Source organism: Chelonia mydas, chromosome 2 (assembly GCF_015237465.2).
Source record: "Chelonia mydas isolate rCheMyd1 chromosome 2, rCheMyd1.pri.v2, whole genome shotgun sequence".
Taxonomy (NCBI): Eukaryota; Metazoa; Chordata; order Testudines; family Cheloniidae; genus Chelonia; species Chelonia mydas.
In genome coordinates, this window is record NC_057850.1 from 6795522 (window position 1) to 6822369 (window position 26848).

Below are 26848 nucleotides of genomic sequence, written 5' to 3' on the forward strand. Positions count from 1 at the left end.
CCATGCACCTGCTTGCGGATTCTCCACCTCCTTGTGCCTGTCTCGTTCCAAGCCCTGCACCCAGCCTCAACCTTGCCCTGCACCTGCCCTTGCTTCAGTCCTGCCATAGCCTCACCATGGCCTCTGAACCAGCCCTGCTCCTGTGTTCTCTAACTCCGGTTCTGACCCTTGGTCCTGGTATTCTGACCCTGATTCCTGCTCCAACCACTAGATCTGCTGGCCTATGACCTGGGATCCTGACAGAAGGCCCTGTAGCTGCACCAGCTCGTGGTATGCTGGAAGGATGTGCCACTGCTACTTCCACCACAGTCAAGAGATTCAAAAAGTGGTGATGCCTGCGGATAGTGGGGGATATCTGTCCAGGCGAGCGCAACATTCAGGGGATAAACGAGGCTCAGTGATTGCTGATGCTGAGCAATCCTAGTAATGAGCGATGGAGGGAGACCTCTGGTGTTAGGTTCGCTCCAGGGCCGGCCCTAGACCAAATGGTGCCCCAGGCGAAGAGTGTCTTTGGCACCCTTCTCCCCCCGCCCCCCGCATTTGTTACACTTTTGAATACCTTATTTTTATTGCATTTGTAGCCCATTTCGTGACTTTGATGCGCAATTTGCATGCATGACTTATCCCTGAAATTTGAGACTGACTGGTGATGCCCTGCCCCTTATATACCCACGAGAGCATGGCTGACAACATTCTACAAGACTTGAGGAAAATGTCGTTCTCAGAAAGTCTGGAAGGTTCCACAGGATTCTACAAAGGTCCAGAACACTCTAGAAGGTTAATGAAAAATGAAGCTGCATTCGGAATACCTGCAACATTTTACTTCAAATATCCTAGTTTCCCTTTTGTCGCTAACAACAAAAACAGCACCCCGAGCCCAGCACCCCCCAACCCTGGCACCCGAGGTGGTCGCCTGAGTCACCTGCCCCTAAATTGGGCCCTGGTTAGCTCATCCATCATCCCTTCATCTATGCCAGTGTAGGGCCCTACCACCCATCCATTTACTTCCAGGGTGCCCATCAGTATGGTAGCTGGGCACAATATACTGTTCCCCATCGTATACTCTCCTCTGTTTCATCCAGCCCAACTTTATAGGAGACTTGACAAAGGGAAAGGAAAAAGGTGGGAGGGAGAGAAAAGTGGGAAACCCTTCTGACTCCATCTCCTGGTCCTGTTCTCTGCCCGTGGGATAGGAGTGACTCTCATTGACTTCATTGGGAGTTATGTGTATCCTGCAGCGGCAGAATAAGCTGGAGTCTAGGACATCACTTTGCTGGGTTTAACAATGAGAAACAGTCACAGCTGCTGAGCTGTGGCCTTAGCTGCGGGTGCTGATTGTGATGGGAATTTGTCTTGGCAAACAAATTTAAAAAAAAAAAAAAAACAATCAATATGTGAGTGCACACATGTGCCCAGGAAGCTTAATTAATTTCCTACAGACTGGAAGTAGCTTTGTCGGACTAGCTCCTTGTTTTGCGGAATAAGCAAAAGCTGCAAATGAATAAGCTCCGATCTCCATTGTAGATGGGCAGGGCCCTGGAAATGCCTGTGCACTCAGCAGACTGCTGACAGCCCCTTTCCCAGATGGTTATGGGGAACTGCTTTCTCTCTTCCTTTTTCGTTCACAGCTGCACACGCTTAGCCGAGGAGGGAGTTAGCAGAGGTGCAGATCAGGAGACTGCCAGTGTCACCACACTGGCAGCTGGCTACAGTGCTCCAAGGAAGAGGAGAAATTAGCAGCCCACCTCACAAGTTTGACAGTGGAGGAAGGCTGCTGTCAAAGGTTTGCATCCTTAACTTCACACCACGTTCCAACTAGCAGAGCGACCAGGCTCACGCTGTGTGTCTCATCAGTTAAAGTGGCTCACGTCCTGACTTTTACCCTCCTTGCACTGCAAGATCAGAAGGAGCCAGGTCTCCACGTGTCCCACAGACATTACAGAGGTGACCTTGTCCCACCTGCTCCTGCAGGTTTGCTGCTTTCAGCATATTCCCAGCAGGCCCCACAGTTCAGATCCAGATCTGAATTGATGCAAAGTTAAAGGGTGTTTGGAGCTGGGATTTTTCCAAGACAACTGCAGAGTTCCTCATTTAAAAAAAAAAAATATATATATATATATATAAACCATCCTGGGTGATAAATGAAGGCAAGAACCCAGTGTGTCTGATACATCCGTGAGCACATGTTACAGGGATGGTGCAATGAGCCTAGTGAGTGGCAAAGCCAGGGGAGTGCTGGGCTCCTGTATACAGGGAACAATAATTCTCTCCCATTTCACCGTGTCACAGGGGTGCTGCCCTCTGGTTGCTGGCGAGCCCAGCAGATGCTTGTTATGCATCTTAACAGGCTAATCAAATGGAAAGCCACAGCAGGTGAAGTTGGGAGTGAAGGCTGCCTGCTCACCTCTCCCCAGCGCCTGGTGGAAAAGCTTTAGCTCTTGTGTCAGATTAACAAGGGCTGTTGCTGAGACTGCTCTGGCTTCCTAAAGCCTGAGAGATCCCATGCTGTGCTGTGACTGCACCAGCCCTACTTAGCTGGACTCTGGTTATGTTCCCCGTAGGTAGGGCTGGTCGAAAACAGTTCATCAGAATTGCTTTCCACCAGAAAAGGCTGTTTCGTCTAAACTGAAATATTTCAACAACATTCTCTTTTAAAAAACTGGCAAAAATAATTTAAAAATTTTTGGATTTTTGATTCAAAACAACTTTTCATTTTGAAATTCACTTTTTAAAATTTAAATAAAAATGGTTGAAATCAAAACCAACCGTTTCAAATGTATCGCAACAAAATGTTTTGATTGATTTGAAATGATTTTTTTTTTAATTTTGTTTCACAAAAAGAAAATTGAACCCTTGGAAACTCTGGTCCCTCCACCAATCTCTCTCCTTGTTAGAGAGGTAGCTTTTCAAATGCAACCTGGGGAACTGAGATCCATTTCAACCAGCCATTTCCTTCACTCTTCAAATGCCAAATCCCCTTGGACTTTGCCTCCGTGGATTTAGTAGTCCAGATTTAGTTTTGCAAACAGTGACCACTTGCCACAATATCTGGGTTCAGTGCAATATAAGGAACCATAACCATCACATCTAATAGGAATGGCTCACCATTTGAGTCACCTGAAATGGTACTGGGCCAGAGCATCGGGGAACAGTCTTGTACTGGCCGAGGAGGACAAACAAGATGACCAGCTGGGACCATGTGTTTCCCATCTCCATAGCTACAAACCACATGATGAGTGACTCCTTTCTTACTAATGGTGGGTTATCTATTACTAGAACCAAGTCAGTGTTCATACTCAGACTAGGGGGGACTCCCCCCACCCTCACCCCAAGTTCTGGAAGGGGAACAAGCTCTCAGTGGCTGTCTGTGATGGCAGACCCACTTGTTGCAATGAGCCTTTCTCCACTCAGCAGGGTAGGGTGGTGTTAATGTCAAAGGGCCTGACTCGCATCTCACTTACAGAGGTGAAATCAGGAGGAATGCCAGGAAAGGCCATGCAATCACAGCTGCAGATGTCAGATCGGAACCAGGCACTAAAAGCCAAATTTATCCCGGCTATAAATAAATCCACTGACACCAGGAACAAATTTAACCCAGGCGATCAATTCTGTCTTTACTTACACCTGTGTAAATCCAGAGTAGCTCCCCGGAGGTGATGGTGTAAATCCAGAGTAAGTCCATTGACTTGAACAGAGTTAGTCTGGATTTACACAGATGTAACTGAGATTAGAAACTGGCCCAAGGGGAGTGTCTAGGACAATGCGCACACGGGGATGGAAAAGGCCCAGTGGGGCATTTGCACTTGCTGCCTCTAGGGACCGTCTGCAGCAACTTCCCGGCAGTACGAGGCCACCTCTGCAGGTGGTGAGGGCACAGCAGATGCAGCAGGCGGAGGGAACGAACTGGGCACCACTCCACTGTTGATTCATGCCACTATCCAGTGACTTGTTGGCTTTGAGAGAAACTGTTATGGGCCTTGAAGGGAAATTAAACCGGCTGCAGGCTCCTGTTTAGTGCCTGCAGCGTCTCCCTCACCCTCCGGCCTTCTGCAGAACCCAAGCAGCAGATTGCTCTCATTCCTTCCCTACGATCCTACCCGATATTTGAGTGACTCCTACCGATCTGACATCCTCCCACTCGTCGCCTCTTCCTCATTAATCCACCCGGCCTTTGGCAAAGGCCGCTCAGAAGCAGCATGCGGGCCACGTCGGGAGGAACAGTGCCAGGTACCTGCTGGCGTTTGGTCCTTGCTCTTTGGAATTTGGTCCAGCAGCCTGGCCAGATCCTCAGCGGCATCAGCGAAGCGCCACTGAACTTTCCAGAGCTATGCTAGTTTACACCAGTGGAGGATCTGGCCCTCTTCTTGCTAGCACAGTTCCCCGACCCATGTTAACGGGGATATATTTATCTGCATACTCATTTTGCCAAGCACTGCTGTTGACTTCCCTCCCCATCTATCCCTCTTCTGCGTGCACTGCTTCCCTGTCTCCCCTTGCCTTTCGCTCTGCTGTACACTGCCAAGAGAGGCTCATTTCACCTGGCGTTTAGCAACAGATCTGCCATCCAGGCCAGGTGTGAGATCCAGCTGCATTGCAGAAAGGAGTGATGTGATATTCCTGCTGCCTTAGCTAAGGGTTTGGAGAGGAAAGGTGGGTGAGGTAATATCTTCTATTGGACCGTCTGTTGGTGAGAGAGACGAGCTTCTGAGTTTCACAGAGCTCTTCCTCAGGTCTAGGAAAGGTACCGAGAGTGTCACAGCTAAATACCAGATCGAACACTTAATGCACTGGATGAAGGACACCGCATGTTGTGATATCTCCACTGCTACAACAATCAACACTCCCCACACATGCTTAACACAAGGGTCCCACACATGCCTATCACAATACGTGGTGTACCTCGTTCAGTGCACAGAATGCCCTAACAACAGTGATGTGGGTGAAACCAGACACTACGCTCTCGAATGAACTTTCACAGGGAAATGATAAACGAGAAGAACACCGTATCACCTGTGGGTGAACACCTCTCACGAAGTGATCACTCTGTAGCCGACCTATCACGCCTGGTCCTCTAAGGAAACCTGCACAATGCTTTCAAAAGACGAGCCTGGGAGCTTAAATTCAGAATTTTGCTAAAGATCCTAAAAATCCTGGTCTTAATAAAGACACTGGATTTATGGCTTATTACAAAAATCTGTAACCCACTAACTCCTTGTTTTGTCCTATAACTACAGGGGTGTTAATGGGCCATCTCACCTTGAATGGTCCCTTAGAATATGTGCTAACTACTCATGTTAAACTATCTGTTGGATCTTGTATTTAGCTGTAAGAAGAAAAGGAGTACCTGTGGCACCTTAGAGACTAACCAATTTATTTGAGCATAAGCTTTCGTGAGCTACAGCTCACTTCATCGGATGCATCGGATGAAGTGAGCTGTAGCTCACAAAAGCTTATGCTCAAATAAATTGGTTAGTCTCTAAGGTGCCACAAGTACTCCTTTTCTTTTTGCGAATACAGACTAACACGACTGTTACTCTGAAACCTGTATTTAGCTGTGACACTCTCAGGACCTTTCCTGGACCTGGAGAAGCATTCTGTGTATCTCAAAAGCTCGTCTCTCTCACCAGCAGAACTTGGTCCAATAAAAGATATTCTCTCACCCACCTTGTCTCTCTAATATCCTGGGCCCAACACAGTTCCAACAACACTGCATTAGCTAAGGGTTCTTACCGAGCTGCTTTTTCCAGCAGTAGAACACCTGAGACCATACAGAGCAAGTGACTGCAGAAATGGCCAGGGAAGTGAGGTGCAACTGACTACAATTCCCCTCCCTCTCTGCCTCACCCTTTGTCTCTCATTCTCTTTCTTGCGCTTTGAATGAGTGTCCAGAAACTCAGCTTCCACCCTGAGATTCACCATCATCTCTCTAATGCATAGCCAGCTCCTTAATCACAAGACACTCTCACCAGCAGGCTGTCCAGGCAGCTCGGGTTCCTTTACTCTATCGCTATACAACTCACCACCCCCACGTTGTCAGCTGGTGCAGAGCTGCTGAGAAACGGAGCAGGCAAAGCCACCATTTTCTACTTTCAAGAAAATTCAGACCACACCCTGCCCCCAAACTCTGCCCCAACACATGGGAACCTTGGAAACTCTTGCTCGGTGCCGCCTACTGACATGGGGCTGGATCCTCAGACGGCGTAAACTGGCAGGTTCTACTGACTTCAGTGGATGTAGGCTAGCTGAGGATTTGGCCCCTCTTTGTTGTTCCAACCTCCCGTCCTTCCCTGCAATCTAGGTCACAGCTTTGGTGTCTCTTTGAGCCTTTTGAAAGCAAAGGCGAGAGTAAAGGCCTCAGGACATGCTTCTAACCTGCAGCTGGTGTAATCACAGGGCAGGTGGCGTCCAACCATGTGGTGCCGGGAGCACCTGAAAAATGCTGAAGGCTGAAGTCAATAGGTATGGAGGGAGCTCAGAACCACCCAGGCCCTAACGCAAAATCGGATGCAGAATCGTTGATCGTCCCTGTCCTGCTACCTGGGTGAAACCCAGAGCTGCAGTGCGTGAGATACAAAAGTCCTGAATCCTACAACAACATGGGCAAAAGGCGGTGGCGGGGCGAAGAGGCATGTGTCAGCTCTAGTGAACTCCTGTGTTCCTAGAGCATGGGATCTCTTGTTGCCAGTATTCTTTCCTGATTGCTGGAAGATACGGGTGGAAAAACCTGTCATCTCAGTGCCACCTAACCTGCTCATACCTGCCTTCCCACACAGAAGTGAATGCCTAAGGGCAATGCCCACACTGATATACTGCTCTCCCCCACCCCTACCCTCGCCTGTCCTCTGAGGTCAATGGGAATGCCCGGCATGTACATCAGCTGCGCATTGGGCCCCTTTCTGTCACCGTCAGGCCAGCTTTGGCTTAATGGACCCACTGCTGATCAGAATCATTGCCGAGCGTCAGCTCTCTAGCCAGTGATTCAGAAGCAGGCATCACTCCTGCTGAAGAGTGGATTGTGAGCAACACAGACTGAGTTTGGTTGATTGCATGTTTACTGCAATGCCCTGATACTATGGTGATGGGTGGCAGTACAAACCCCTTAGAAACAGTGGGATGGGGTTATGCTGACCCCAACTCTGCCTGGAAATCCAGGTCCCAGCCCCACCAAAGGAACAGGAGATTTTTGCCTTAGTTCGGAGCTTACCTATTTGAGGTGCAGGGTATCCATACTGCTGCAGTTCGTCAACATCCTCTCGCTTTCTGTTATCTGTGGACCTCAGCGACTGGCTTCTGGAATTATAGCGTCCATTGGCTATGGCAAGGCAATGGGTCACGTAAATAAACCTGGGTTCACGCAGGAAGATCTTTCACTACAAAATTACATTTGAGATAACAACAACCAACAGCAAAGCCCAGTTCGGGAGCATGGATCTCAGAGTCCCAGCACCGCTGATTTGCTTCACAGACATCACACCCCTCCCCTTTCAGTGTTCGCTCCTGAGCCAGATCATTGGCCTGGGCTGCCGTCGAACCAGGGGCTTGAGCATTTAGAGGCACTGGGACCTGTTTCATCCATCCCCTAAACTTCACTTAATAGCTTTCAGTGAAGTGGTGGGGCTCCCACGGCCTTCTCTAGGAAACCCCCAGAGATACCAGATACCAACAGATACCAACAGATACAGGGCAGTTTAATGCTAGGCACACTAGAAAAGTGTTTGCGAACTGCAGGCACCTTCATATTAGGTTCCTAAGACAAGCCAGTTTCTGTGGCTTTCCTTGTACACATTAGGGTTCTGCTGACCTTTGAGATGCATTGACAATGAGTCTCACCTCGCTCGGTAAGGCACTTTGAGCTCTACGATGGAAAGTGCTATATAGGAGCTAGATAGTAGTATTATTAGCCTAAAACTCCACCTTGCCTGGGTTATTTTCTGAGCTGTTTTTGGTCTGCAGCTATCTACAGGGCATTGTGGAGATGGGAAGGGCAGAGGGGAATTTGCAAAGGAAGGGGATTCTTCAGGATCAGAGAAGGGGAAGACACAACATTGTCAGCCTCCATCACATGACTGGCTAAGGGTAGAGACCACCAGACATCCGGTCATCAAACCCAGGAGCTCCAGAGCTAAGAGCCCCAGTCTCTACTGCTTCAGCTGAAGCACAAAAATCCTGATCCAAAGCACATTGAAACCAGTGAATGCTCCCATTGAGTTCAGTGGGCTCTGGATCAGGCCTTGTCTACATAGGGACATGCAGGAAAGTTATGCCAAATTAACTAATTTAAAGTGCATTAGTTAAAACGCATTTAACCCATGAGTGGATGCTCTTATTCAGAAGAAAGTGGCCTTGGTTCACTGTAGCTTAACTCATTTCTAATTCGTCTTAACTTCCCATGTTAAGCCCTGAGCGTGCTGGCTGCCACCTGAAGTAGATTCATACCCTCTGTGGCATCCAGCAGGTGGCATACCCAGAACAGTGGTTTCTACATGCAAATGCCCTGAGGGAGGAACAAACAATGGAAGAGAGACTTGCTTGGATCTAAATTCTGCTTTCAGTTACCTTGGGGTAAAACTGAAATAACTCCACTGACTCTATGAGAGTTATATGGTGTAAGGGAGAACAGAAGTTGGCCCTTGCAATCTAAGATTGGGCAACCGGTTTGTTTCCAAACAGAATATCCCGGACAGAGGGTCGTTCTGCCTGAGGAGACACAACAGCCTCTCGCCCTTTCAAAACAGCAAGCGCGCTGCCAAGGGCTGAGAGTGGTGACAAATCCGGTCCTGGGAACCCTGGGAAAATTAATAAAGGTTAATAAGCTTCCAGGCATGTGCTGTTGCGAGTCTGTAACACCATCAGAAAAGGAAAAGCAGAGGAGGGGGAAGAAGGATGCAGAGCGTCCCTGCCAGGAGCCAGACTTCGTGCAGAGCAGGTTGGTTTGCGGAGGAGGCCAATATGGGCTGCCTAATTAAAGGCCAGTTTGAAATCCCCCCCCCTTGTCTCCTTCCCCCACAGCATCCATGCAAAGGAGCCCTGGAACAAGTTTACGGTGACTTCTCTTAACCTTCCAGCACGGGCAGTCTGCAGACTGACTGCCAGCAAAATAAATGAGGAGGAGGATGGACAGCGTCTGTCTGTTATCCAAGAGGAGCTCAGGTTGCCTTTAGCATCGATATCTGGATTTTGAACATCCCAGTATTCAAGTGTGTGTGGGGCTGGGGGTTTGGTAATACCCAGATAAGGGTCAACTGGAAAATCTGGATCTGGCCTCAGGTTCATATTTTGAATACTTGGAACACTCAGGGCTGTTCCAATGTGGGGTATGGTTTTGGGCCCCTACCTATATACCTACCCCCAAATCTATCCATCCATCCCCTTGTTTACCACTGCAGTCTAGTCTAGTCTAATCTACTCTAAGTCCACAGTTTTGAAAGGATCAAAACCATGAGAATCTACAGCATCCCTTGGCCACCATAAGCTGCCCCCATACTCAAAACTCATTCAAATTGGGAGCAGAAGCAGGGATGAGCAGCTGTGTTTAGCTATGGAGCTTTAAACAGATTTGTTGGGAGCTCACCAATGGATGTGGTGTAAAAACCCAGGGCCATGACTTTCAAAAGCGACTGGTGCTTTTGGAAGGGTGGGTCGGTAAATAGATAGAGCAAATTGGCTTTTAAAAATTCAGTCCATTTCACTAATCTCAGGTTCTATTAGTAAGACTTTCTATGTGCAGAAATGGGGGGAGGAGGGGGTTATCTCAGCTGTGCCTTTTTTTTCCCCAGTCCCCCAGAAGATGCAGGTGAAATTCACTCCTGTCAGTAGGACAGAATGAGGCCTAAGAACCATTAAATCTCTTAAAACCAGATTTTCAACAAGGCCCAGCACCCCCAATTGGGACCCAGTTTTCACAAGAGCTAACCTCCAATTTTACCTAAGTGAGAACAACGGGGGCCACTGGGTGCTGAGCACTTTTGAGAATCTGGCCCGTGGGACTGACCCAGGCATTAAGTGGGGCCTAGATCTGGTGCCGGGTGAATCAAAGTTGAAATAGGAGTGGGATGATTACTTGTGACAAAGGCGTCTCTGACTTTTCCCTCCACAGCCGTCTATTTACTAATCTATCGACGGGGTCTCATTAGGGACACATTCTGTGCTGTTCCATTGCTTTCCCTGCCTGTCACTAAGGGATTAGTTCCCTGACAGGACCTGCCATGGAGTGTCTTGAGTTCTGTCTGATTAGAGTCTCCTGATGGTTCATGTTGGTCTCAGCTAAGTTATGTGATTGCTTTTGTTCCCCTGCTGACACGATAGGTCTGAGCTGCCGAATCTCATCCCAATTACAGCTGATCAGGACCACGAGTGGAAAATGTCAGCCCTTTTGCACGCTAAGGGTCTGATTCACCACTGGCTTACTCCACTTTTACACCAGTGTCACTCCATTGAAATCAAGGGGGTGACTCCAGTATAAAATGGGTGAATCCAGCCCTGCTTTCACACGAAGCACGAACATTCCCACTGGGCCTTCTTTGGAATTGCTTTGAATGGTCATCCAAAAATAGTCCACTGTGGTGCTGAGTCGTTCAGGGGGGACACTCTCTCGCCCTGCAGAAAGGGGGACTGATCCAACTCCCAGTGTAGTCCATGAAAAAACTCTCAATGGGATTTGGACCCAGCCCAAAGTCGGTATGCAGCAGCTTTGTTAGGGGAGTGACACAAGAGAAACGGGGCACAGATGCGACCCGGGTGCATGGAACTCAGCAGCCCCTTCGGCAATGTAGCGAATGGAGGGAGGGTAATACAGGGATCAGTGGATAACAGTGGAGGAGCTGGCACTGAAGACACAGACATGAAACCAGGGAATCCAGAAAAGTTTTAAACATAGGCAGAAAATAACCAAATGAGGCTCTCATTGGAAAAGATATCTGGGGAAGGCAATAATCCCCAGCACAGATATTCAATGGGAAGGAGAGACCTGAGCAGCAGCGGTGGTGCTGAAAGAGACCGAGGGATGTGTGTGCAGTAAATGAGAAAGGAGTTTGCAAAGATGCGAGATGAGCAAAAAGAGGTTGCATATGCAAGAGGCATTGCCACACCGAGTAAGGAGGTTATTACAGTCCTTCTCTACATGGTTCCAGGGCATCCACAGCTGGAGTAGTGCATTCCACAGCTGGAGGTCTGCATTCCACAGCTGGGGTCCACATTCATTTCTCTGCACCTCGTTACCAGAAAAAAATGGAGGGATTCAGAAAAGAGCAACACAACTATTCAAGGGGCTGGAGTGATGGATTTATGAAGAAAGATTAGAAGAGCTCTCTCTGCTGGTTAAGAAACAACTAAAAGAGGGATGCCACCACAAGAGGCTACAAACGCCAGAGTGGTGTAAACACAAAGGAAGGAGAGGCATTATCTACAAGGAGGCGGAGCTAGGAGTAATGGGAGACCATTAAGAAAGGGGCCCCTTCAGCAGCTCTTACAAATCAGGCATGGGCGTCATTCCTTTAAGTCAATGGAGCTCTGACTGCTTATGCCAGCTGAGGGGCTGGCCCCAGTTAGCTCAATTTGGGCACCCAAAATCAGTGAAAATGTTGCCCGGTGTGATCAGAGAGTCCCAGTTACTAAACTTCTGAAGTGCTCTCTGAAGGAGAGATACAATTAAAGTATTGCTGGCAACAGCAGCCGGCTCCTCCGTACAGGACAAGATGCTGTTCCAGCTTGCTGAGTCCCAGACTTTCCTGCAGGGAACAGATACGTTCACACACAAAGGACATTTAATCTCTTTTTGTGGTTCCAGCAAATGGGCTATTTTTAATGGAATTTGGGGGCGGCAGAAATCGAGTATGAGCCGCACTCTTTCGAATGGCAGATTGAACATATGCATAGCTAAATGTTATACCTTCAGGGCCAGATCCCATTCTCTGTTACCCCCATGTAAATCCAGAGCAATTCCATTGAAATCAGTGAAGTCGCTCTGGGTTTACACCGGTGTAACCCAGGGCAGCATTTGGCCCTGGTTGTCTTTAGATTAGGAGCAGAGATGTATGTGCCTGTTCGGCATATTCCTAAATGTCAGTGATGGTTTCACACTGCCTCTGCCAGACTGGATGGCTTCATTTGAGCTGGCTCACTTGTTAGTTTCATTCCCCAGGATTAAATGGGGGCTGCTGACATCTTTGGTCATTCTGGGGGTCCACAGCACTAGCATCAGGATGTGAGATACCCTGTCTGTATTTTCCCACTCTGCTGTCGTAGTTCCATCAGCACCCGGAGTCAGCCTCCTCTCCTGAAGAGCAGCGCCACTCCCCACGCCAATTTGTTAGTGATCAGAGCTTTTAGCACTGCATGGCAGGGCCGGGCCATTAGAACAAGGGCTGTTGCCCCTTCGATCCAAAGGAGGCAGGGCAAGCTTGCTGGTCCCCAAAGCCTTTTCTATCTTGCTCCACTTTCCCTGTGAAATAGCAGCTCTGGGCCAAGTCCAACAGATGGCAGAAATCTCCCTGCCTGCGTTAGGAGGGAGGATATCACCGGGTTCTTTGCCTCTAGCAAGGAACAAAGAGAACAATAACAAACATTGAACACTGTCCTTCAGATTAACTGTTTTGAGCTGAATGGCTAAAAAGATCCTGGCTAACCAGGGCTGCTGCTAGCAGATGAAGGTTTGTTTTCAGCCTGTGCTCAGCCTCAAGTCCAGTCATCCCTCGACATCTCCAGGCACCAAGGTTTGCTCTTGGCTTGCACTAGGGCCAATGGGCACCTGCACTTGCATCCAAGGACATCACTTAGCCATGTGTGCTTCAGGAAATTGGGGAGGAACAGCAGGCGATAAACTTTACTGCTTGAGATATGCATGGGAGGGCAGAGACAGTGGGTCAAGCCAATGGAAATACCTATACTATAAGGTCTACAGGCTGTCGTTACCTGGTGGGTCACCTGCTGGTGGTTGCATCTGTTCATTAATTTCAACTCAAAGGAAAAGGAATTTTCAGTCATATTCTTTAAAATTCTTTTTTTTAAATTAACTTCTATTGAACGCCAATGCCTAATGAAAACTTGCGGAACAGGAGTCAGCGTTCCTTCTGGCAAGGCAGCTGTTCCCAAAGTGTGGGTCAGAACATCAAATGGGGTCACCCCATCAGCAGATGGGGTCACAACAATCCGTAGTGGGCAGAAGAGGCCATTTTGCTCTGCACAGAATGACCTTACACGCACAGTATGTGCAAGATAACGATGCATGGAGGACACCATTTTGCTCTACAAAATGGCACCCTCTGCACAGCGTGACCTCCTATGCACCATACGTACGAGGTGATGCTTTGCGGAGAATGGCATTTTGAAGAATAAAACGGCACCCAGCATGCTGTCTGGGGTCAGGAAAGGAAATAAATCATTAAAATGGTGTTGTGCTGGCAAGAAGTTTGGGAGCTTACAATATACATCTCTGTGACCAGAGAGAAGCTGGACCAATTCAGCCTGCAAATATGGTGTACATTTTTAACAGTGAGGGTAATGAACCATCGGAACAATTTACCAAAGTAGGGGTGGATTCTCCATCACTGGCAACTTTTAAAATAAGATAGAAAGTTTTTAGGAACAGGTTAGACAAACACCTATCAGGGATGGTCTAGATAATAGTTAGTCTTGCCTCAGTCCAGGGGACTGGATTAGATGATCCATTGAGGTCCCTTCCAGTCCAGTCCTACGTCCTACAGTCATACATAATTGGATTACTTTTTAAAAAACGATATGTTCTAGTTCAAACACGAATTGTTTTGGGGAAGTTCTGTAGCCTTTATTATACAGGAGGCCAGACTAGATGATTACAATGGTCCCGTCTGGCTTTTATGAATTTATGACCTCTACGAAGGACTCCAACAAAACCAAGAAAGATCAGACTTGACAATTCCTGGTATTTCCTAAACAAAAACAAACGGAATTTAAAATATCCTTTCAGGCCTTCTTTGTGTGGCAAAAAAAAGGAGGAAACGAAAGGGGGAGGCATACATAGAATTTGTTAAAGTCACTTTGGAGGTCACCATTCAGTTTTGGAAACAGATCTGAAGAAATAAATTAAAATACACTGGAAATGGACAGCCGGGAAAGACAAGGCAGATTCACCAGCAAAAGAATTTAGAGCCCCGTTTGCAAGCAGTGGAAGCAGGTCCTCTGTTGAGGCAGGATGCGGGGCTGTAGGAGTGGGGCTAAAGGGTTTCCTTTTAATCACAAGACTTTGCAACAACTCTGTAGCACTGTGTATCCAAAGAGCCCAAAATGCCTTACAACTCCTGAGTGGAGCCTCACAAAAGCCAGCGCGGGAAGGTATTTGTTCTGATTTCTATCTTATAGGTCACAGGGAGGGTAAAGTGAGTTGCCCACAACCATGCACTAAGAACGTAAGAACATAAGAATGGCCCTACTGGGTCAGACCAAGGTCCATCTAGCCCAGTATCCTGTCTACCGACAGTGGCCAGTACCAGGTGCCCCAGAGGGAATGAACAAAACAGGTAATCTTCAAGTGATCCATTCCCTGTCGCTCACACCTAGCTTCTGACAGTGAGTGGTGGAGCTAGAAATAGACCAGATGCCTAGGCCCGTAAATTGGTCAAAAGATCATCCTTCCTCTTTATTCTCCCACTCAGAGTGCTCCTATCTATGGCCCTGTCTTCACTAGGGAAGCATTAACCACAGTTGCTAACACAGGATAAGCTCCACCAATATGAGCAGCGGCACAAGCCCTGGTGTCAATGGGCTGCCAGCATTTTAGCCTCCTTGTTCTTTAACCATGCTCAAAGCTACTTTAATTCAATATGCTGCTTATGTGGCTCCAGCTAGCACAGGAGATGTCTATATGGCAACCGGGAGGCATCATTTGCAGCTTGGGTAGATGTACCTGCGCATAGCTCTGCTCAGGCTAGTGCCTATAAATAGCAGTGTGGTGGCAAGAGCAGCATGGGCTAGCCGCACGAGTATGTGCCCAGGGGTCAGGCATAGCTAGCCTGAGCTGCCGTGGCCACTCTGCTGTTTTTAGGTGCCCGTGACTCGAGCATCTGTACATCTGCCCAAGCTGGGACTCACACCTTCCATCTGCTGTGTAGATGTACCCACAGCGGGCAGTCTAACGATAAGGCCAGCACGGAGAAACTAAATTAATTCTTTGCATCCGTCTTCACTGTTGAGGATGTGAGGGAGATTCCCAAACCTGAGCCATTCTTTTTGGGTGACAGATCTGAGGAACTGTCCCAGACTGAGGTGTCATTAGAGGAGGTTTTGGAACAAATTGATAAACTGAACAGTAATAAGTCTCCAGGACCTGATGGGATTCACCCAAGAGTTCCAAAGGAACTCAAATGTGAAATTGCAGAACTACTAACTGTCATCATTTAAACCTATCATTTAAATCAGCTTCTGTACCAAATGACTGGAGGATAGCTAATGTGATGCCAATTTTTAAAGAGGGCTCCAGAGGTGACCCTGGCAACTACAAGCCAGTAAGCCTCACTTCAGTACTGGGCAAATTGGTTGAAACTATCCTAAAGAACAAAATTGTCAGACACATAGATGAACATAATTTGTTGAGAAATAGTCAACATGGTTTTTGTAAAGGGAAATCATGCCTCACCAATCTACTAGAATTCTCTGAGGGGGTCAACAAGCATGCGGACAAAGGAGATTCAGTGGATATAGTGTATTTAGATTTTCAGAAAGCCTTTGACAAGGTCCTTCACCAAAGGCTCTTAAGCAAAATAAGCTGTCATGGGATAAGAGGGAAGGTTCTCTCATGGATTGGTAACTGGTTAAAAGATAGAAAACAAAGGGTAGGAATAAATGGTCAGCTTTCAGAATGCAAAGAGGTAAATAGTGGTGTTCCCCAGGGATCTGTACTGGGCCCAGTCCCATTTAACATACTCATAAACGATCTGGAAAAAGGGGTAAACAGTGAGGTGACAAAATTTTCAGATGATACAAAACTACTCAAGATAGTTAAGTCCCAGGCAGACTGCGAAGTGCTACAAAAGGATCTCACAAAACTGGGTGACTTGGCAACAAAATGGCAGATGAAATTTAATGTTGACAAATGCAAGGTAATACAGATTGGAAAACATAATCCTAACTATACATATACAATGATGGGGTCTAAATTAGCTGTTACCACTCAAGAAAAAGATCTTGGAGTCATTGTGGATAGTTCTCTGAAATCATCCACTCAATGTGCAGTGGCAGTCAAAAAAGCAAACAGAATGTTGGAAATCATCAAAAAAGGGATAGATAATAAAGACAGAAAATATCGTATTGCCTCTATATAAACCCATGGTACACTCACACTTTGAATACTGCGTGCAGATGTGGTTGCCCCATCTCAAAAAAGACATATTGGAACTGGAAAAGGTTCAGAAAAGGGCAACAAAAATTATTAGGGTATAGAACACCTTCCCTATGAGGAAAGATTAATAAGACTGGGACTTTTCAGCTTGGAAAAGAGGTGAGTAAGGGGGGATATGATAGAGGTCTATAAAAGCATGAGTGGTATAGAGAAAGTAAATGAGGAAGTGTTATTTACTCCTTCTCATAATACAAGAACAAGGGGCCACCAAATGAAATTAATAGGTAGCCGGTTTAAAACAAACACAAGAAAGTATTTTTTCACACAATGCACTGTCAACCTCTGGAACTCCTTGCCAGAGGGTGTTGTGAAGGCGAGTACTATAAAGGGATTCAAAAGGGAGCTAGATAGATTCATAGAAGATAGGTCCATCAATGGCTATTAGCCAGGATGGGCAGGAAAGGTGTCCCTAGCCTCTGTTTGCCAGAAGCTGGGATTGGGTGACAGGGCATGGATCACGTGATGATAACTTGTCTGGTCATTGCCTTTGGGGCACCTGCCATTGGCCAATGTCAGAAGATAGGATACTGGGCTTGGTGGATGTTTGGTCTGACCCAGTGTGGCTGTTCTTATGTTCTTATGAAATAAAAGACCCGCAGCTGGCCGGGATCAGCTGACTTAGGCTCCCCGGGCTTGAGCTGGGGGGAGCTACAAAACTGCCGTGTACAGATGTTCTGGTGCAGGCTGAAGCCCAGGGCTCTGAGATCAGAGGGTCTCAGAGACAGGTCTGCAGCCCCAGCTCAAATATCAACACTACAACTTGATAGCCCCGAAGGCCTAGCCCCACAAGCCCCAGTCAGCTTATCTAGGCCAGTCACAACATGCTTTTATTGCAGTGCAGACCTACCCAGTGTGGATTTTTGCCTGTCCTCTAGGGCAGTGGTTCTCAACCAGGGTTTGGGGTCCCCTAGGGGCCTGTGAGCAGGTTTCAGGGGGGCCACCAAGCAGGGCCAGCCAGGTAGAAAGCTGAACCCCACCGCATGGGGCTGAAGCCCAGGGCCCTGAGCCCTGCCACTGGGGGCTGAAGCCGAAGCCTGAGCAATGTAGCTTCATGGGAGCCCCTGTGGCGTGGGGCCCCAGGCAATTGCCCTGCTTGCTACCCCTAATGCCATCCCTGGTTTTTATATGTAGAAAACCAGTTATTGTGGCACAAGTGGGCCATGGAGTCTTTATAGCATGTTGAGGGGGCCTCGGAAAGAAAAACGTTGAAAAACCCTGCTCTAGGGGCTAGATTCATGGTGGATAAAAATCAATGATTTTTTTTATTTAAATCGGATTTTTTTTTATAAAATGCTTTTTGAGGAAAAAACCTATCTAAAGATAGTTTTAATTAAGATACATTATAGCTCAAAAATATCTCATCGTGGAATAGGGATTATAAATTCTAATTCTATAGGATGAGACAATATATTCATGTAATGTTTAAGAAAAAATTTGTAAATGAGTTCCAATAGTTCATGGATTAGGGACCCAAACTTATGGGGTTCCAGGGGCTTCTGTATAGGTTATTTAGGTTAATCTGTCTATCTACCCAATGGGACTCAGTGCTCAGTCTAGAAGATACCATCAGAGGTTCTTAATTTTGCAGTTCTCAAACCGTGGATTTGTGTCTCCAGAGATAACATGCTTGTTAACAGCAAAACTGTTTTTAAATAAATAAATAATATATAGAGGTGAGAAATAACAGACATCAACTCTATTGTTCCCCTGCAAATTTGGGTGAACAGAGTCAATCCCTTACCTCTCTCTAAAAGTGAAAAGTTTAAAAAAGTTCAACGAACAGAAGATTGTTGGGGGCGGAATAGATCTGGACAAGGGGAAGAAGTCTGGAGAAAATGTGAGAAGGGAGGAACAGGCAGTAGGAACAAAAGTGAAACTGTTTGAGCAGCATATTCCAGAGTGCACTTTTATGTAGAAATCCATGATTAAATTGAGACTTCCTGACTAGCGATTTGATTTAAATCAAATCCACCCAGGCTAGATTACATACAGCACATGTCTACACTGCAGTCAGAGGTGTGAGTGCCACACGTGTAGACACACCTGAACTAGCTTTGATGTAGCTAGCAATGAAATCATGGTAATGTGGACAGCAGTCCTAGGTCTGTACCTGAACAGTGAGCCCATGAGGCTCGACGATTGCTGCTCGAGTTATCTAGATCAAAGCTCGCTCAGATATGTCTGTACTTGTTGCAGTCCAACCTCTGACTGCAGAATAGACATACCTTTGGATGTTCAAGAGAGTCTGCTACTGGCCTTGAGCTAAAATAGTCCTTTAGCTCAAGCAGCCTTGTACTTTTAGATCCCGAGGTCCCAGGTTCAATTCCTTCAGAGAACGCAACCAAAGGGACAATATTAAGCTGTAAATGCCAGCCACCCATGCACACGAGTGCTTCCAAAGTTACTAGCAATCGTGGGAAACATGAACCAAACTTCTCGAGTTTAGACAGAGCCTCAATGACAAATCCACTGAAGGAACCGGAGAAGATGAAGTTTAATATACTGAAAAAGTTTCTTTAAAAAAAAAAAGCCTAATTGCAACATGATTTAACTTTATGGAAGTGGTAAAAAATGCATGAAATCATTTTAGCCCTTATTAGAGAAATCCATTCACATCCCTCTATTTTAACTTCGCCTATGTCAGCTAGTCCACTTCCCTGCCTTTGAAAACAGTTGAACTTTCCCTGGTTATCTGCCTCATCAGAGGACCTAATCAAACATACTTCTTTCCAAATTTGAAACAAAAAAGAAGGGAATAATTATAATCAGAACCCGCTCACATTAGCCAGACTCGGATTTCTTTTTTTTTTTCCTACTTGGCTAATGCAAAAGAAGCATTTGAAATGAAGGTGCCTGAAGACACAGGCTTGAATCATTAACATCCCTCTGCTGACTGGCACTGGCAGATTGTCCTAAATCATCTAGAGCAGGGGTGGGCAAACTTTTTGGCCCAAGAGCCACATCTGGGTATGGAAATTGTATGGTAGGCCATGAATGCTCACAAAATTGGGGGTTTGGGTGCGGGAGAGGGTCAGGGTTCCGGGTGAGGGTGTGGGTTCTGGGGGCGGGGGGGCGAAAATGAGGAGTTCAGGGTGTGGGAGGGGGCTCCAGGCTGGGGCAGGGGGTTGGGGTGCAGGGGGGTAAGGGCACAGACTGGGGGTGCGGGCTCTGGGGTGGGGCTGGGGATGAGGGGTTGAGGGTGCAGGAGGGAGCTCCAGGCTAGGACCAAGGGGTTTGGAGGGTGGGAGGGGGATCAAGGATGGGGAATGGGGTTGGGGCATGGAAGGGGGTCGGGGTGAAGGCTCTGGGAGGTGTTTACCTCAAGCAGCTCCCAGAAGCAGCGGCATGTCCCCCCAGAAGCAGCGGCATGTCCCCTCTCCGACTCCTACGCGGAGGTACAGCCAGGTGGGTCTGCGCGGTGCCCTGTCCATAGACGCCACCCATGCAACTCCCATTGGCTGTGGTTCCCGGACAATAGGAGCTGTGGGGGCCGTTCTTGGGGCAGGGGGCAGCATGCGGAGCCCCCTGGCTGCCCCTACGTGTAGGAGCCAGAGGGGGAACATGCCACTGCTTCTGGGAGCCGCATGGAGCGGGCCAAGCCCCTGACCCCACTCCCCGGCTGGAGCAGGGCAAGCCCCTGACCCTGCTTCCTGGCAGGAGCTCGAGGGCAGGATTAAAACATCTGGAGGGCCGGATGCGGCCCTCGGGCCATAGTTTGCCCACCCCTGATCTAGAGAAAGTGGCAACACTAATATGTCTACACTGCACTGTAAATATGGGTCTGTGGGTCCTGGGCTCCATGCTTGAGCATCCACGTTGCATTGCAAACCAGGGCTTACAATTGCCGAACCCAGGTCTCATAGCCATGCTGACATGTCCATCCTGCACAATGCAGACCTTCTGACCTGCAGACCTGCAGCTTGGCTGTGTCCACATTGCAAAATGACAGGGTTTAGACCTCAGTCACAGCAGAACTCGGGCTCTGACCTGCCCCCCTAGCAGGATCCTAGGACCCCGGTCCTGCAAGCTTGCTGACTTGAGTCAGACTGATTTGTATGTGGACGGAAAGGGGCCTTCGGCTCCAACTTGAGTCAAAGCCCGGGCTTTGTGTTCATGTAGACAGACCCTAAGGGACAGTGTGTACAGAGAGGATTCTAGTCCCTACAGAGATCTGCCTTTCTGAAATTCCTGCCCTGTCTATCCACTAGTCTAGAAACCAGGTTTTGCTCTGTTTATCAGTATTGCTGGGCATTTCTTATCTGTAAATTCTCAAAGTGCTTTACAAAGGAGGAGGAACTTTTACAGATGGGGAAACTGAGTCACAGAAAGGCAAGTTATGTGAAAGATGGTTGCGTAGGCAATGGCAGGGCTATGAACATGTGCATTTTGCACACCCCGGCATCACATTTCCTTGGCACGTTAGCATGCACTGTTAGTCAGATGCAGTCTTTGAACAATTTCACCCTGTGTCTGAAACACCTTCATTACTGACTGCGACAGACTATGATTATGAGACCGGATGGCTCGCCCCCGTGCATTGGAACATGCCCCACTTACTATTGCATGCTTTTCTATTGCACAGTCTTCCTTCCTCCAGTACTCCTTCGCAGATAAGGCCTTCCTCGGGAATGGGCTGGCAGGTTCGGGTGCGTGTTTGGAGACCACCCCCACAGTCTCGAGTACAGTCTCCCCAAGCGGACCAAGGGTTCCAGCCACCTAAGCAAAACCCAGAAAAAGCACCATCAGTGTCAGCATTTTTGGGTGGTGGGGAAGAAGCAGTAGGCAAGGAGGAGACGTAGGAAATTCTACAGCAGACCCTAAAGGCCACCAAGTAGCATCCACTGCTGAGCTTTCCAATAAAGCGGGATTAGAACTGACGTAGGGCGCAGGGAGGGAGTATAGTACAGGGGTGGGGTGGAGGGCTGCAGTTCCATTGCCAAAAAGCTCCCCCACTTCCTTGATTTGGGTCATGATGAGAGCTCCCCCTCCTGATGGAGTGCATCTCCCCTTTCTGGACACCGCGAAAGCATCACTGTGAACCTTGCCCCATGCAGAGAATCCTCAGGAGCAATTCTTTCCATTGCACCACCTGGGATGGATTATCCAAAATCTGCCCATGGGGTTTGACACACATGGACCCTGCATCAAGGGCTTCATCTCTTTTTCCACACACACACAGAGCCCCGATTCCCTCCAGCAGGAGGCAGCGCTGCTCTCTCTCTCTCTCTCTCTCACACACACACGGAAACACATTTGCCCACCACCCTCGTTCACCAACTCTGTTGTATTCGAGGTGCCATTCTCTCTGAAACCCATCAGAAATGTTCCCTCCCAGTCACTGCAGCGGGACATGCAAACACTTCTGTACCCACATTCACTTTAGAGAGAAAAGAAAAGGAGGACTTGTGGCACCTTAGAGACTAACAAATTTATTTGAGCATAAGCTTTCGTGAGCTACAGCTCACTTCATCGGATGCATCCAATGAAGTGAGCTGTAGCTCACGAAAGCTTATGCTCAAATAAATTTGTTAGTCTCTAAGGTGCCACAAGTCCTCCTTTTCTTTTAGCAAATACAGACTAACACGGCCGCTACTCTGAAACCTGTATTTAGAGAGAAAGGGGCTGGGGTAATGACTGGCCCCCAGCAGGGTTTTACAATCCAATGGAAAGCCAGTAAATAAGGAGTGTTTTCAACCCGAGCATGACCCATTTGGAGGTGATCGAGGGAGCTGTTTGACTCTCCCTTGGAAGCATGCTTAGTGCTGGAGTCAGAAGTGCTCCACTTATCCACAGAATACTGCAGCCCATGACAATGTTCCTTCTCCCATGCCAACGGATGTAAAACTCATCACTGTGGGGTTATTCCTTCTAGGGGCACACGGGCAGTTCAGGCTTCATGACCCACTCCAGCATTAGCCTCACCATTAGGCTGCCCAAGAATCAATGCCGTCTGTGTTACAGTCACAGATTTTAAAAGCCGGAAGGGACCCTTATGATCGTCTGCTCTGACCTGCTGCATAACACAGCCCAGATAACTGAACTCACTAATCTCTGCATCAATCCCAGCAACTTGTGGCTGAACTGGAGTTTCTGTTTGGAAAGACATCCAGGCCCGATTTAGACACTTCAAGGGATGGAGAATCTCCTGCCTCCCCTGGTAATCAGTTTGCTTCCTATTTGGTGTATTTAACAAGTCAGAGACAGGGCATCTGTGCTTGCTGTTTCAAACCTGGATACCACTAACAGTTGTGGGCCCCCCTCTGAGCGGTTTTCTCATCCCCCATTGTTCTCCTGAACACACAGCTAAAACAGGGGTCGACCTTCATTAAATCGGTGTCTGTTTCCATGTGTTTGTCTATTCTGCTGCTCTCTCTCTCTAGTTATCTGAAGCTGGCACAGGTCGGGTTGGCGTCAGCTGGGGAAAAAGCATAGCGACCGGGTGGCACTCAGGCACAAACAAAAGATAATGAGCTCATTTGCTTAATTTAGATTTTTAAAAAAAAAAATCAAATAGAGGAAAAATTGTTTTTAATTCTTTCACGGAACTACAGAAACCAGAGAAGCAACTGAGCCTGTGATTCATCCAGCCCATTGTCCCACAAGCCACTGCAGGATTCTTCCCTGTACTGTTGTAATTTACATTGCAATAGCTCCGACAGCTCCCAACCGAGATCAGGGCTGCGTTATTCTCGGTGCAGTACCGGACACAGTCAGACAGTGCCTGAGCTGAGAAGCTTACATTCTAGACGGACAAGACAGCAGGCAAAGAGGGAGAGAAAGGGAATATTATTATTACCCTGTTTTACAACTGGGAAAATGCTGCACAGGGAGGTTAAGTGACTGACTCAACATCATACAGTGAGTCTGTGGCAGAGCTAGGAATTGCACCTAGGGTTTATGGATCCCAGTTCCTATTTTCCTGTGCTTTATCCAGACTAGCTTTAAGTCTTCAGGGAAGGGGTTCATTCGCCTCCTTTGAGAGACTATTCTGCAGGCTGACATCTCTCACTGTTACTGATATTCAGGGAACATTTTCTTTTCTTTTTTAATTTCATCCCAGTCTCCTTCTACGCCAAATAACCACCCCCCCCATCTCCTTCACGGGGATTATCATGTCCCTCTTTAACTATCACACACGAGACGCATATTTCATTCTTCTTTCCTAATAAGTCATGCCTTCCAGCCCTCGGGCCGTCATTTCCCATGTTCTCGCAGCATGCCTAGAGCAGTACAAAGCATAAAACAGATCATCCCTGCCCCAAGCTGCTCCCCAGCTGAATAAGAGCAATATTTTTTAGATGCTCTCTCCGACCCCCCTCCAGTTTTTCTGCATCAGCGTGTTAAACAACTGTGTTTAGATTTTTACCAGGAATTCTTTCACTCTGGGCCTGATTGAAATCTATGGGAATCTTTCACTTGGGTTCAATGGGCTTCAAATCAGGCATTATAACAACACATAATCACTGTTTTGCTACGCCTCCATAAATATGACCCCCCGGGTCACCTGTGCTCTGAATTGCTGCAATCATGGCAAATAATACTAGCAGAGAACAAGCACATGGCAGATGTTGGCCTCATTGCTTAATGCACTGCTGGAAGGTGCTCAGGCACTATGGTGATGAGTGCGGCATAAGAACCTATAGGATGTAACTCCAGGATAATGACCCTGTCTGTCAGACGGTTTGTAATAGTCTCAGCAGTGGGATGGGTAGGTTGTTACTGGCCCATAGCAGATTGCTTGCATTTGACCTTCAAGGAGATTTTCTTTCCCTTGAAAGTCACTTTCCCTGCCAGTGTCATTCTTAATGCTGTGCGTTAATGGGAAGGCTTGTCTCTTCCGTTTCCTCATGGGAGACGGATTGTGTTTCCAGCATGTCAAAGGCTAGTGATAGACTGGCAGGTACCCTGATGTCTTGCTCAAGCTGATCAATAGGATATCTGTAACCAGACACATTTAACCAGACAAGGGCTAATAAAGTCTTTGCACACACTATCAGAAGGATTTTTTCCCCTCCCCTTGTTGAGTTGAAGTAGGGGGGGGAGCGGCAAAGGCAGGCACCATGCAGCCATTGTTAGGTCAGTGATTAATTCATCTGAGACACTTTTCGATTCACTGTTAAGCAAAATGCATAATTGCTCAAATGCATCAAAAGGTAATTTCATATCAGTGTGCTAAACAAAATACACTTCTGTCATCCAAACCGATTGCCAATCAAAGGGCCCCCTCCTTCACGACGGGTTATTGAAACAGGCCTGCATTTTACGATGCAATCCATTATGGTAGCATTAAAAACCATAAAAACTATAAAGTGAGTCTGGCTTCAATGCTCCTGCTTACTCTAATTAATTAATAGAATCTCCCCAGTATCTGGCCGTGGGAATGAGATTCCTTCTAACTAGCGTCTTCTTTCAGACACCTGGTTTCTTAACCCTTTGTGCACCGCTAAAACGGCTGAACTGGTTCAGATAAAATAAGAACTGCCGTGTTCTCAACCTTACAACAGGAAGCAAGCCTCTTTTTCAGGGGTGAAAAAAAAATGGATAACTTGTATTGCACTCCACCCCCATCCTGTATTTCCCAGCTTCCTTTGCACTTCTGGGCTCCAACCAGGAGAGGTGAAGGAAGTTCCTAAATATCTAAGTATTTATACCATCTCCACCAAGATATGCACATGCCTAAACTGATTTGCCATATGATCTTACTGTTGTAAACCTTCTCACTCTCCACGCATAGCAATAGGTCTAAAATTAGCACCCAGGGCTGCAAAGTGATCCACATGGCCAGACCCTTTTGGCCATGCAGAATCCCCTTGAAGTCAATGGGACTCCATGCAGATGATCCCTTTTTCCCACTGAACCCCATTTCACCAGTTCTCCCAGTGCAAATGTAACCCACTGATCAGTGTGGGTCATGCGTGGCCCTCTGTCCTCAATCCACAGAGAAAAGGAGTCTGTTATGGCTGATTTGAGGAGATTTAGGGTCAGATTTTCAAAGGTATTGACTTTGATGGGGGTTAGGTGACTAACTGTTTAGGCGCCTTTGCAAATCTCACTAGGAGGCCTGTCTGCTTCTATAGGCACCTAAATGCCTTTAAAAACCTGGCCCTTAGTCCTTCAATCCAAGTCATGGCAGCTCATGCTTTTAGCTCTGGAGGTCCCCAGTTCAACCCTGCATTCATAACTCAGAAATGGCAGTCATCACACGCACAGTTTTGCTCAGAAATGGCTCTGGTTTTCTCCGACAGAATGATCCCGATCCAGCACGTACATTTCACGAGGCTACATACTACAAAACGTGAAACAGCTGGCAACAGGAACATTCTGAATGATCTTGTGAATACAACCCACTATTGGCCTTTAATCACTCTGTAAAGAGCATTTGGATCCTCCTCATTCTATTTAAAACCAGCTGTTATGAGGATCACTTATGATTAGAGCTAGGCAAATTCATTTTTGGGGGGTCAGCGGCTGAAACAAAAAATCGGGAAAAAAATAGTTTCAAGTTGAACAAAACATTTTGTTTCATTTGGGGGATTTTTTTCGCCCATTTGGGGGGAGTTCTTTTTTGGAATTTTGCCCCCCCCCCCCCCACATCTTTTTCAGCCAAAACTATTCACCTAATTCGATCCGAATTTGTGAACCATTTGGTTGACCTGAAACTGCATTTTTCAGTGAATAAATTATTCACTGAAAAAAATTCACCCAGCTCAATTTATGACACTCAATTGGTTTTAGTGCTAGGCGGGCCTACTTCCTCCTGGAACTCTGTCATTAAACTGTAGAGGTCTTTGGGATAGTTATACTGAACTCACAACGCCATGCATGGCAGTTTCCCCCTGTGTGAAGATGCCGGTGAACGGAAATAAGACATCAGGTCACTGCTTGAACTTTTGAGGCAATTCACATCAAGATCCAGAGATAAACTTCACAGCTGGCAGCTGTTACATCTCCCAAAATCTAATCAGTCAATCGTGCCTTTTAATTTAATGACAATTATTTTAATTGGATACAGACAACAACAGCAAGGCATTAAAGAAACCAAAACAATCCAGTCAACACAGTGAGACAGTCTTTGTTTACAAGCCACATCCAGCCCCACTTCATTTGGGCATTCAGATTCCCACCAGCACCAGCTGCAGCTACTTCCAGTTGACAGGTCTCTTCTGAACTGGGCATCCCAATGTGTTTCATGTTTTAAAGGTGCAGTGACCACGTACAGTCACGCAGTGCTTAGAGATCTGTACATTATCTACCTAGGTACCCATGTGGCCCTCATCACCAGAGTACCAGAGCACCTCACAATCATTAATAGCTTTTATCTTCACAACACCCCTTGGAGATAGGGAAGTGCTACTGTCGCCATTCTACACAGAACCTGAGGCACCGGACAGATGAAGTGACTTGCCCGAGTCACATGGGAGGTATGAGGTTAAGCCAATCCCTGAACCACAACACCATCCTTCCTTACTAGGTTCATAG

At 47.3% G+C, this 26848-nt stretch overlaps 1 protein-coding gene across 12 annotated transcripts in view; it reads right to left on the minus strand.

Annotated features, from left to right (window-relative positions):
- ADGRB1 (adhesion G protein-coupled receptor B1) overlaps positions 1–26848 on the minus strand; it is a 366154-nt gene that overhangs the window by 180965 nt on the left and 158341 nt on the right. For all 12 annotated transcript variants that reach the window (XM_043539002.1, XM_043539007.1, XM_043539005.1 and 9 more), the window contains exons 3-4: positions 20927–21085; positions 7205–7312 (exon numbers count right to left, since the gene is read on the minus strand). In XM_043539002.1, the coding sequence (XP_043394937.1) occupies positions 7205–7312; positions 20927–21085 (267 nt within the window). The remainder of the gene's footprint in view (positions 1–7204; positions 7313–20926; positions 21086–26848) is intronic.